The sequence below is a fragment of the Schistocerca nitens genome, chromosome 1 (assembly GCF_023898315.1).
Source record: "Schistocerca nitens isolate TAMUIC-IGC-003100 chromosome 1, iqSchNite1.1, whole genome shotgun sequence".
Classification (NCBI taxonomy): Eukaryota; Metazoa; Arthropoda; class Insecta; order Orthoptera; family Acrididae; genus Schistocerca; species Schistocerca nitens.
In genome coordinates, this window is record NC_064614.1 from 155447024 (window position 1) to 155460983 (window position 13960).

At 41.6% G+C, this 13960-nt stretch overlaps 1 protein-coding gene across 1 annotated transcript in view; it reads left to right on the plus strand.

The window, feature by feature from the left end:
* Positions 1 to 13960, plus strand: part of LOC126243912 (putative inorganic phosphate cotransporter) — a 112644-nt gene that overhangs the window by 75111 nt on the left and 23573 nt on the right. Inside the window, exons 6-7 of the mRNA XM_049948198.1 lie at positions 4088 to 4220; positions 10138 to 10382. Of these exons, the coding sequence (XP_049804155.1) occupies positions 4088 to 4220; positions 10138 to 10382 (378 nt within the window). The remainder of the gene's footprint in view (positions 1 to 4087; positions 4221 to 10137; positions 10383 to 13960) is intronic.

A 13960-nucleotide genomic window follows, 5' to 3' on the forward strand; every position in this document is an offset into this window, starting at 1 on the left:
ATCCAATAACTGTTAGCAGAATATGGAATCGGTGGGTTCAGGAGGGTAATACGGAACGCCGTGCTGGATCCCAACGGCCTCATATCACTAGCAGTCGAGATGACAGGCATCTTATCCGCATGGCTGTAACGGATCGTGCAGCCACGTCTCGATTCCTGCAAGACAACAACCATCTGCACGAACAGTTCGACGACGTTTGCGGCAGCATGGACTATCAGCTCGGAGACCATGGCTGCGGTTACCCTTGACACTGCATCACATACAGGAGCGCCTGCGATGGTGTACTCAACGACAAACCTGGGTGCACGAATGGCTAAACGTCATTTTTTCGGATGAATCCAGGTTCTGTTTACAGCATCATGATGGTCGCATCCGTGTTTGGCGTCATCGCGGTGAACGCACATTGGAAGCGTGTATTCGTCATCGCCATACTGGCGTATCATCCAGCATGATCTACATCTACATCTACATTTATACTCCGCAAGCCACCCAACGGTGTGTGGCGGAGGGCACTTTACGTGCGTCGCGTATGGTTCGCGTATGTTTCGCGGGAAGAACGACTGTCTGAAAGCCTCCGTGCGCGCTCTAATCTCTCTAATTTTACATTCGTGATCTCCTCGGGAGGTATAAGTAGGGCGAAGCAATATATTCGATACCTCATCCAGAAACGCACCCTTTGGAAACCTGGCGAGGAAGCTACACCGCGATGCAGAGCGCCTCTCTTGCAGAGTCTGCCACTTGAGTTTGTTAAACATCTCCGTAACGCTATCACGGTTACCAAATAAGCCTGTGACGAAACGCGCCGCACTTCTTTGGATCTTCTCTATCTCCTCCGTCAACCCGACCTGGTACGGATCCCACACTGATGAGCAATACTCAAGTATAGGTCGAACGAGTGTTTTGTAAGCCACCTCCTTTGTTGATGGACTACATTTTCTAAGGACTCTCCCAATGAATCTCAACCTGGTACCCGCCTTACCAACAATTAATTTTATATGATCATTCCACTTCAAATCGTTCCGCACGCATACTCCCAGATATTTTACAGAAGTAACTGCTACCAGTGTTTGTTCCGCTATCATATAATCATACAATAAAGGATCCTTCTTTCTATGTATTCGCAATACATTACATTTGTCTATGTTAAGGGTCAGTTGCCATTCCCTGCACCAAGGGCCTATCCGCTGCAGATCTTCCTGCATTTCGCTACAATTTTCTAATGCTGCAACTTCCCTGTATACTACAGCATCATCCGCGATATGCCGCATGTAACTTCCGACACTAGCATCTGGAAATGCTTCAAGGCCACCGTAATCTGCTTGATTTCCCCATACAACTGCAAGTGTCAACCATGTACTACCTCCAAACACTGCTTGTACATCACAGGTAAAGTTCAGATGGAGTCCTCGAAATACATTTGGACCTCCAATCAATTGCTGTTTATTGAACTGACCAACCAAGTCAATATCAATAGCCTTCAAACTGCGATACACTGGTACACTGCGCCGCCAGCGACGACGGTAACCACGTCGTAGAGGCATGGTACGGGGTGCCATTGGTTACACGTCTCGGTCACCTCTTGTTCGCATTGACGGCATTTTGAACAGTGGACGTTACATTTCAGATGTGTTACGGCCCGTGGCTCTACCCTTCATTCGATCCCTGAGAAACCCTACATTTCAGCAGGATAATGCACGACCGCATGTTGCAGGTCCTGTACGGGCCTTTCTGGATACAGAAAATGTTCGACTGCTGCCCTGGCCAGCACATTCTCCAGATCTCTCACCAATTGAAAACACTGGCCCATGGTGGCCGAGCAACTGGCTCGTCACAATACGCCAGTCACTACTCTTGATGAACTGTTGTATCGTGTTGAAGCTGCATGGACAGCTGTACCTGTACACGCCATCCGAGCTCTGTTTGACTCAATGCCCAGGCGTATCAATGCCGTTATTACGGCCAGAGGTAGTTGTTCTGGGTACTGATTTCTCAGGATCTGTGCACCCAAATTGCGTGAAAATGTAATCACATGTCAGTTCTAGTAAATATATTTGTCCAATGAATACCCGTTTATCATCTGCATTTATTCTTGGTGTAGCAATTTTAATGGCCAGTATTATAGTTTCGAACTTCAAAGTTCATTTTCAAGGGAAGCTTCTTAAAGCTACACTAACAGTGGTTAGGTGACAGTCACTTTGCACTTAGGTGATGCACACGTGATATAGAATGTGGACCTCATGAAGACGTTTACATTGCGAAACTAATCTGGTTCCCATGTGACTGTATCGTGTGTGTATTACCTACATGTCAATTGATTGTCGCCTAACCGAGCACCATTATAACTTTGTGTCCTGCCGTACCGTAGGTCCTGTCATGGGGGAAGCATCGTCAGAGAGGTCCACCGCATGAGCGGCTAGGGAATAATTCCAGTGGTGGTTTCCCGTTGCCTTCCACTCGTGATTAGTGCAGCTTTAATAGGCCTGACTTGAAAATGAACTCGATGGTTCGATACTAGTCGCCAGTTTAATGAAACGCAGCTGTGACGAAATTACAGTAAAGAACTTGGTAATATTTGTGATTAATTTGTAGGTCAACGACGACCTATCTGTCACCCTAGAAAGTGGATTTCTGTCTAACTAAGAATGTCAATAGGAATTCCTGGACGTACATAAGTGTGTGGTCTAAACCATTACCCTACTGAAAGGTTACAGATAAGAAAATTGCCTGAGACATAACTCCCATTGTCTGTGGTCTTTAGAACGTCTTATGCGCCCTAGTCACAGCACAATCAAGTGTAATTTTTGAACGCGACTCAATTTTTTAAAAGAATACTTCAATAATAATACAATTACTCTCGTGAACAATACTACACCTCTGTCTACCAAAGGAGAACTCTCTTATGAGAGAATAAAATTTTATCCACAGATCAGGATTGCATTCTTTCCACTGTAACATGCCTGAGAGTCCATACAGTGTTCACAAACCTTGGAGGAAAATTCCTACGCTTCCAGGGGCGGTATCCAGCTTTGACTAAATGACCAACAAATGGACAGTTTAGAACTTCTTTCAAAAATTTCCCAGATACAATCCGCTGATCATGATGTCGATCTATGTAGCTCCAGGATAAACACAGGGTTAGTCATATGAGATGTAGACACATTTGCATCATAGATTTATCCAGTGTTCAAGAGTCGTTCAGCGTCAAGACTAAGCCACTATTGAGGCTCAGGACTACCTCATCAGGACAGCATAGCAGAGGTAATGTGTAAGAGCCCCCCAATGGTAACTTGTCTAACGTGGTGAGATAAATCTCACCACAATCAGTACCATGGATTCCTTAGAGACTGGTTGAGAATTTAAGTTCACAAGTGAATAGTTCGGCCAACAGGGATCACTCGTCCATACACATTTTACAGATGCGTCAGCAGCGCGGCCTCCATGTGGCTCCCCTTGGCAACTGGCCAGCGATTTTGTTACTACTAGCTCTTGCCTCAAGATACTCCTCTTGAGAGTGACGAGCCACAAATAGAGTAATTATTCTTGACTAATTTCTGGGACGGTGCTTGGAACTAGTGGTGGGTACTCCTATATTTCGTTATGGTAGACTGGTTCACAGTCGACAAATGAATTGCCTTACGCTACGAGTTGTTTAGAACTAAGGACCAATGTGAATGAAAAAAAAAACTAAGAGTGTCGAATGTAAACCAGAGCTCCATAAGCGCAGTACAGAGTTGATCCCCATTCATATATAGAGATAACTGAAGATGACTGAGTTGAGTGTGCTATTGACATCCCTTTGAGGCCCCATCAATGATAAACTCTAACAATGGACTGCATTACTTTGAGCCTTGCCGAAATATTTCCGCGTTCGTCAACATTCATCAGTGTTGGAAATTTATCTCCTGCAATGGTAATAACGATAGCAACAACAATAAAGAACCTGCTTTCGTTCAGTGTGATATATCGTGTAAGTGCACGGTTTCTTTAGGCTTTAGTATCGTGTTATCAATATTATTTATGAGGTACTCTGTGGAATGCAACAAGAAGCTCCCATTCTGTAGCTGAATTTTTCTGTGTGTTCTCACAGAACGGGCTACTTTCTGCACTGCCGTACGTCGTTAACTGTGTCCTGAGCCTTTCCTTCAGCTGGATCGTCAACAGCGTACAGAAGAAGTTAATATTCAGCAAGGCGGCCTTAAGGAAGGTGGCCAATTCCATTGGTAAGAAAGTATGTGCAGATAAGTGTGTACTGCTTTTCGTACGAGGGCTATTCAGAAAGTAGGCAACGTTTTGGCACAAAAAAAACTAAGTACTAGAAATAAATTTTATTATATACATCTGAAAGAGCGACTGACATACTACTTTTCCACATAGTCAGCAAACACATTAAGACACTTATCATAGCGGTGGACAAGATTTGAAATACCTTCGTCGTAAAATTCTGCAACCTGAGACTTCAGCCGGTGAGTCACGCCCGTCTGGAGTTCCGTGTCGTCATCAGAGGGCTGCGTTGCAAGCCAGTTCTTCATCTTGGGAAACAAGTGATAGTCGCGTGGTGCAAGATCGGGGCTGTAGGGCGGATGAGGGTAAAGTTCCCATTTGAATGAATTAAGGAGTTCTTTAGTGGGATTTGCCGTGTGAGGTCTGGCATTGTCGTGCAAAAACAAAAGTTTGGATGTCAGGTTTCCTCGTGGTTTGTTTTGAACTCCTCTTCTAAGGGTGTGCAAAGTTTGACAGTACCGAGCAGAATTTATGGTTGCTCCACGTTCGAGAAAATAAATAAGAAGCACACCTTACCTGTCCCAAAACACTGTCGCCATCAACTTCCTTGCCGACAAGGTTTGCAAACATTTTCTTGGTTTTTGGTGGGACCTTGTGTGTCCCCTCTCCAAGGATTGTAATTTTGTCTTGCAATTGACGTGTTTCACCAAAGTTTCGTCACCAGTTACGATTAGATCCAGTAATGAATCACCATGTTTGTGGTAGGCCTCCAGAAATGTCAACATTGCCCCCATTCACTGTTCTTTATGGTGCTCTGTAAGCATTTTGGGCACCCATCGTGCACAAAATTTGTGGTAGCCTAGCTTTTGAGTAACAATTTCAAACAACAAAGTAAGTAAAACTTGTGGAAAACAAAGCGAAAGCTCCGTTATTGTGAAGCGACGGTTTTCACGAATCGTTTCATCAACTATAGCGATAAGATCGTCAATCACAATGCTTGGGCGTACACTTCACACAGTTCACGATACATTTCTATAGGTTTTAGGTTTTTTGCCAAAAAACCTTATCACAGACTGCACCTCACAACTGGCGGCATTTTCGATCACAGCGCACATTTCAAATTCGAATATCGAAAAAACCAGACGTTCCCGCTGTCACGGATGGATGCCGACTGAGCTGCCGAGCACGCACATACCAAAATATACGCGATCGGCGCGCGCCTAGCGGCGTCAGACGGAAACGTTTCCTACTTTCTGCATAGCCCTCGTACAAGACGTCATGAAATTACAGGAAAGGTAAATTATCAATAAAGTCGAAAACTCTACTTATTAAATTTTTAAACTGGTCTGATTAGGGCCATCAGGTCCTGTCTTACGTCGGAGTAGGGTTTCACACATAAAGTACATTCTGTACGTCATAGTTACTAAGAAATAACAATTGTTATTGCGACAAGTAGTATGACAATGTTCCAAAAACTTAGATGTATGCGTCCGGGTGGTCGTCGACAACCACCGATACTTTGACTGGAGCACACCGTGTCATTTACGAAGCACTAATCCACCAAGCAAACGATGTGTAAGGAAATTTAAAACATTTTCGCCGGATTGTGAGTAATGTTGGTACTTCGACATATCATGTAGCAAAGCACCTTGCTACTCTGTTTAGCTCTATAGTAAGTCAGTGTGAGCATCACATTAAGAACTCGGCTGATTTCTTACATCGATTAGACGGAATGCGTTTCAATGAATGGGATGTTCAATTAAGTTCTGATGTGATCTCTCTCTTCATTTGCGATCCTGTGTCGATTCGTTACTGTTAATTGAGGTTAGGTTTGATGTTGAATTAACGGATCTATTTCGACATGCGTTGACTCACACTTACGTTTTATTGAATGACCAACAATGCGAGCAGACAGATGGCCTTGCGATGGAAAGCCTGTTTCTCCTATTATTGGCATTTTTTTAATGCAGGAGTTCGAGGAAAATTCCTTGGAGTCGTCAGCTTTGAAACCTGCGGTTTTTTTTCAGGTATTAGACGACACTTCCGTTGTTTGGCCTCATGACGGTGAGAATGACGTTTTAGCACACCTGAATTCCATCCACTGGAATATTTGTTTGACGTTGGAGGTGGAATAGAATGGCTGCCTTCCCTTCCTTGATGTGTTGTTCAGGAGGAAGGCTGATTGTACATTAATACATGCATTTTATAGGTAGCCTACTCATGCTGACTTTTATCTACACGCTGATAATTGACACTGTCCTGTTTAGCGTGAAGGGGTACTTCGTACCTTGGTTCACAGGGATCACGCCATCTTGGGCCCCGAGATTTGTCAACTGAGTTAGCCCATTTTGAAACCATTTTTCCTCAGAATGGTTATAGTGAAAGACAGAGCAGACGTGTGTTACGCTATGGACCAATTGTTCACCGAGTGAGTGATGATAATACCGAGGTGGCACCGAAGTCTACAACCTTTCTGCCTTACGCAGGAGCATTTCGAACAGGACTTGTCGTATTTTGCTAAAATATTGTATGATATCCCTTTTCCGACTACGATCAAAGACCAGGGTACTTTTAGGTTCCGCAAACGACAAAGCCGGTGTCTAACGTATTCCTTGCAGTTGTGGCATGTTATATATTGATCAGACTAGGACTGTAGAGGACCGGTGTACTGGACATGAACGGCACACACGTTTCCAAAAACCAACAAAATCTCCCCTGGCAGAGCACTGACGTGACACCGGTCTTTATATGGATCCTAACAACACGGAGATTCTGACCCCCACTTCCAGCCGTTGGGAGAGTGTTAGTAAGGAAAAAGTTGAAATCAAATTAGCATGTAACCGCGTAAATCGAGACGGTAGTTTCTCTTTAAATTCTGTTGGAACCCTGTCATCTCCCTCGTCAAAAAACAGAGGGTCCGAGTTGATGCTACTTCATCCGTTGCTGATTTATTTCACTATCGATAACTTCTCACGTCGGTCATCTTTGGACTGTATGATGGCTATAAGGTTTACAGTGTGTGGATCTGCGTTATCTGTCCGGAGTTTCTCTGCAGTTTCTCTGTAGTTTCAATGGCCAGTAGGATATACGTAGATCAGTAGTTGACAGTGTTCTACTGAGAGGATACTGTACCTAAGAAAACACGGTACGTTGAAATAGATTTTAGAACCACATAAAGGAAAGGGTGCTATAGACATCCATACGCAATTTATGCCGTTTTCTATAGTTTTTGTTGTTGTTAGACATGGATTCTGTGTTTTGCAAAGCATTTGTAAATATTTCTCGTTGCATTCATTTAACTGCTGTACCGTATATTAAAGCGTAATGTATTGTTAATTTTTCAGGTACAGAATTTTATTGTCAGTAAAATCGTATATAATTTTAGAGTTATTAATTTAACGTATTGATAGTTAAGCCATACTTCGTCGATCGTGCACCATCTTTCACCTTTAAACAGGAGGTTTCTTACCGTCGTATATGCAATACTTGCAAATGAACTGTTTTTTTATTATATCTTAAGTATTTTACCTATCTTGAAAATGGAAATTGGTTTTTGTTTCCAAGAGCTCCTATTTCAAAATGTATTTACTTTAACTTGTAATTCGCTTTTAGTAATAGTTCTCCTTGACTCGATTTCAATTATTATTAGTGTATAGTTGAGTTTAGATCAGATTAGATTAGTACTTGTTCCATAGATCATGAATACGACACTTCGTAATTATGTGAAATGTGTCAGGTTAATAAAATGTGTCTTTCCAAGATATTACAGTACATAAAATATTACATGACACTTAATATTTTTAATTTTTTTGGGTGGGGGGTGGGGGGAGGGGGAAATTACCCACTTACTATATCCAAAAATTCATCTAATGAGTAGAAGGAGTTACCACTCAGAAATTCTCAGGTAAGTGACTAAAGACTTTTGTGGTAACATAATTTACCCCCTTCTGAGCCAAAGTTAGATTTAACCTTGAGTAGTGAAGATCATCCTTTCTCCTAGTGTTGTAGCCATGTACACTGCTATTACTTTTGAATTCGTTCGGATTGTTAATAACAAATTTCATAAATAAATATATATATTGTGAGTCTCTTGAAATAAGTGTCTGCAGGATGATCTTGGATGAGCTCCAGCAATTATTCTGATTACACGCCTTTGTGCGATGAACACTCTTTAATCAATGATGAGTTACCCCAGAATATGATGCCATACGAAAGCAGAGAATGAAAATAGGCGTGGTAAGCTAATTAACTATGATGTATATCGCCAAAATTTGCAATGACCCTAATAGCATAAGTAGGTGAACTAAAACGTTTCAGTATATCTTCAGTGTGTTTTTTCCAGTTCGACCTGTCATCAATGCATACACTTAGAAATTTTGAAAATTCTACGTTAGCTACCGATTTCTGATCGAAGTCTATATTTATTAATGGTGTCATTCCATTTATTGTTTGGAACTGTATATACTGTGTTTTGTTAAAGTTTAATGAGAGCCCATTTGCAGAGAACCACTTAATGATTTTCTGAAACAATCGTTTACAATTTCACCAGTTAATTCTTGTCTGTTGGGTGTGATAGCTATACTTGTATCATCGGCAAAAAGTACCGGCTTTGCATCTTCGTGAATATAGAATGGCAAGTCATTAATATATATTAAGAATAGCAGAAGTCCCAAGACCGAACCTTGCGGATTCCAGTTCTTGATTATTCCCCAGTTTGAGCAATCACCAGTTTTCTGCATATTATGTGAACTGCTTATTTCAACTTTCTGCACTCTTCCAGTTAGGTATGATTTAAACCGTTTGAGCATTGTCCCATTCACCAAGTACCACAGTACTTGAGCTTATCTAGAAGTATTCCATGATTTACACAGTCAAAAGCCTTTGAGAGACGACAAAAAATCCCAACAGGTGACTTCCAGTTACTAAGGGCATTTAATATTTCATCAGTGAAAGTATATATAGCATTTTCCGTTGAAAAACCTTTCTGGAAACCAAACTGACATTTTGTTGAAACTTTACTTCTGTACGATACATTACTTTTTCAAGAATTTTGGATAAGGCAGTCAGAAGAGAGATTGGGCGGTAGTTATTGACATTAGACGTATCCCCTTTTTTATGCCGTGGTTTAACAATGACATAATTCAGTCTTTCTGGGAAAATACCCTGCTTCAGAGAGCTATTACATATGTGGCTAAGAATCCCATTTATCTCTTGGGAATAAACTTTTACTAACCTGCTGGAAATGCCATCGATTCCATGTGACAGACAGATTACCCACCTAAAATTTGTTCATAGATACATGGCCATTTTGTACCTTGGAACATATTTTCACATTTGGAAAGACCTTAATTTTCGAAGTAATTTTTATAATTTCAGAAAAAGACAGGAGCACATACAAGGTGGATGCCGTCTTTTAAAATAGAAAAAAATATATATTAAACTTCTATTGAGGGTTGGCTTGAGGCAAAAGTGTGAAATGTGATCCAAGGTAGAACACTTTCCCCTATGCATTACATTTTATGTGAGATGTTACGATATTGCTGTAAACAAAAATATGAAATAAATTTAAAAAAGACTTGCACTTCCAAACATAGTGGTAGACGGAAGTGAAACAATAAAAAATAAGTGAAATAGCATCCAATGAAGTATTCAAAAACATCAGCAGGTGAGTTAAGATAAGTCTCAATACATATAGAGCTCGGATCTCTAATTGAAACATTTCCAATTTTCTGTTATTCATGAAAAATTGTATTATTTCACGGAGAAGGAAATCAGCACGAATGTAAGTCAAGAACTCTACTTCGAGAAGTTACATCTGAGATAAATTACTTTTTGCATTTCGTAATAAACACCACTTTATTAAAGTCAGATTTATCATTTGTGAATTGGGAAAATAGTATTCAGTGTATGTTCCAGCTTCCTGGCTCCCAGCTGCGACTTTAGTAGCCCTCAGCTTCATCCCAGTAGAGGACCCAACGGCAGCTGTGATCTTGCTGACTGTCGCCATCGGTTTTAATGGTATGACCATCATGGGCTACCAGATGAACCATATCGACATCGCACCAAACTTCTCTGGCCTGATGATTGGTATTTGTGGCAGTATAGGGACACTGACGTCCATCGCTGCACCACTTTATGTGGGGGCTGTAGTCAAGGAGAACGTAAGTACAGAGGGCTTCACAGAATAAAATTCAGCTTCAGTTCCAATCAGTTTCTCAGTTCACATATTTTTAATCATTTAATCGACAATGTAGTTCACATACAGTCATCCCCTGGCTGGGCTCAGCTGCTCTCTTCTTCGTAGTGTGGTATCTTGCCACCAGATGGCAATTATAAAGCAGATTGCACGAGAACTGAAATTGCTGGATGCCGCGTGCTTTTTTTTTCTGTGATTTGTACTAGTGTGAGTCAAATGAAAACATTAAATATTTTTAAAATATTATTTATTGTGCAGAAGTGGTACAAAGCTGTATCACTTTTCAACATTATCTCCCCCACGTTCAATGCAAGTCCTCCAGCGCTTACGAAGTGCATAAATTCCTTTAGAGAAAAATTCTTTTGGTAGTCCACACAACCACTCATGCACCGCAGGGCGTACCTCTTCAGCAGAATGGAACGTCTTTCCTCCCATTGCGCTTTTGGGTGGTCCAAACATATGGAAATCACTTGGGGTAAGGTCTAGTGAGTATGGTGGATGAGGGAGACACTCAAAATGCACGTCTGTGATTGTTGCAACTGTTTTACGGGCAGTGTGGGGCCTTGCATTGTCATGTTGCAAAAGGACCCCTGCTGACAGCAATCCACGTCGTTTTGATTAGATTGGAGGCCGCAGATGATTTTTTAGATCTGTGTATGATGCACTGGTGACAGTGGTCCCTCTAGGCATGTAATGCTCCAAAATGACGCCTTTTACGCCTCAAAAGAGAGGCACCATAACCTTTCCTGCTGATGGTTCTGTTCGAAACTTCTTTGGTTTTGGTGATGAGGAATGGCACCATTCCTTGCTCGCTCTCTTCGTTTCCAGTTGGTGGAAGTGAACCCAGGTTTCGTCCCCAGTAACGATTCTTGCAAGGAAGCCATCACCTTCTCGTTCAAAGCGCCGAAGAAGTTCTTCACAAGCATCAACATGTCGTTCTCTCATTTCAGGAGTCAGCTGCCGTGGCACCCATCTTGCAGACATTTTGTGAAACTGGAGCACATCATGCACAATGTGGTGTGCTGACCCATAACTAATATGTAAACATGCTGCAATGTCATTCAGTGTCACTCGGCGGTTTTCCTTCACTATAGCTTCAACTGCTGCAATGTTCTGTGGAATCACAACTCGTTGTGCCTGACCTGGACGAGCAGCATCTTCCACTGAAGTCACACCATTTGCGAACTTCTTACTCCACTCGTAGACTTACTGCTGTGACAAACATGGATCACGGTACTGAGCCTTCATTCGTCGATGAATTTCAATAGGCCTCACACCTTCACTACGCAAAAACCGAATAACAGGACGCTTTTCTTCCCTGGTGGGAGTTGCAAGTGGGGCGGACAGCTTTATACTCACATCGCGACGGTATGTGTGCGTCTGCACTATGCTGCCACCTACAGGCCATTCTGCACGCTGTTTGTAGCACGCTTACCAACTCACACGATAACAGCGCGAAATTTCGATTTGTTATTACAAATTTAAGGTTTTCATTTGACTCACCCTCGTATACAAGTACTTAAATATTTTACAGAATGGTAGCACTCAACTGCTTACAGGCACCATAGTGCATTTTCATACAAATAAAAAGAAACTTATATGGAGTGTTAAAAAAGCGTCACTTATTTCTACAGGTGGTGGTGTATAGGTCAAAACTAGAAGAAAAGTTCCCTTCAAGATTTGCCTGGAAACCAATACCTGAAGAGATTTGGGCCATTTTACTCGTGACAGGTGATATTGTAGTAAGAGGCAGAATTCACAGGAGATGGCATAGGAAATCACCACAACACGAGCAACTCGAGCAATCATGGAAGTGAAGTATCAAGATCGCTTTGGTTCAGTGTATGTGCAGAAGTTGTCGGTGACGACTCACAGGGTTAATGCTCTTTCCAGACTGACAGGCAGTGGCGGCTCGTAAATATACATTCTGGGTGTTCACAATTTTAGATAAATTTGAGAGTGTTAAATTAATAGCATCTGGTGTATAAGCTATGTTTATCAACGAGGTTATACAACAACAGCCTGTGCCAATAATAATAATAATAATAATAATAATAATAATATGCACAACTAATCTGACAAAAGAAAGATTTTTTTGTGGAATTTTGTTGTTTTATACGTACTTAAATACAGCTTAGGGCAATATCGAAATAATGTGTCAGTTTCGCAACTTCCGTTTCGCATATTTGTGTAAGTGGAAGTTTTCATGGTTTTCCATTTTTTTGAACAAATGTACAAGATCCCTAAAAGGGGCGTTAGTCCACGAATTTACTTCCGGGCTGAAGATCAGATATTCTTACACAACAACTTATGCCCATTGTTCAGTTCCATGTTAACTGTTCGCTTGTACTCACGCTTATTTGATTTCGTCGCTCTCTGAGTAAACGGATCTGGCCTCGGAGGCCATGGTTCTTTTGAGGCTAACTTTTCCTGGTAATTTACTTTTCTGTTCCCAGAGTAACATTTTTACTCTGCAGCGGAGAGCGCGCTGAATGAAACTTCCTGGCAGATTAAAACTGTATGCCAGACCTAGACTAGAACTCGGGGCCTTTGCCCTTCGCGGGATAAGTGCTCTACCGACTTAGATACCAAAGCACGACCTGTTATCGTAGCTTTACTTTTCTGTTAGCGTTTCAAATAGGTTCAGCATATTTTATGTTTTCGCTGCATACGAAAGCGTATCCCCGTACAGTAAACAACGAATTCTAAACACAAAATGCCATTTATGGAAATGATTAAACTCGATTACTAACATCGACCAAAGAGGTCACTTCACTAGAATACAAATGAAGCGCTGAGATCCATAAGGACCTAAAGCACACAAGCACACCGTCGCCGATCCCACATTTAAGAGAATATCAGAGACACCAGTGACAGAGCTTTTCATGAATTTTCATACATTCAGTGTGAGCCTACAGCACAGATAAACCTGACTCAACATAAATCAACAGATTCCAGAAACATGAATAAATGCTACAGTCTCACAATCGATTGTGATGTGCTTTAGGCCCTTATGATTCTCAGCGCCTCAAATGGGTTACTGTATGATAAAATTAAAACTTAATACACTATAATTCATTCAGAAGTCCACAAAATATGTTTTTCTGTCAGTATAACGTAACTGACATCCGATCTCATTTTATTGTATAGGGAGTCAACTGGCGTATCTGAGGAGTGTGCTGTCATCTAGCGAGATTTATGCCGAAATAACGGAGATAGAAGTCTGCCGCAGTGCGCTACCACCTGATGACACTGATGTAAACTTGCTGTTGTGCACATCGTGAACCGTGCACATTGTTTATCAAATTCGTTTGTATTTGGCACCTAAGAGAATTACGTCACACCAATTGCGCATGCTCAAAAGCCCCTTAAAACGTACACAACTGAAGGTGTGATCGCGACCCTGATGGAAGTTCTAGAGGAGCAGTAGCGGCTTAGATTTAAGCGCCGTATCTTTCAGATTGCAGCATCTACGTTACGTTTAACAGCATTCAAAGAAAAATAACCAATAAAACCGCAAGTTACCGTAAGTTCCGGTGTTCA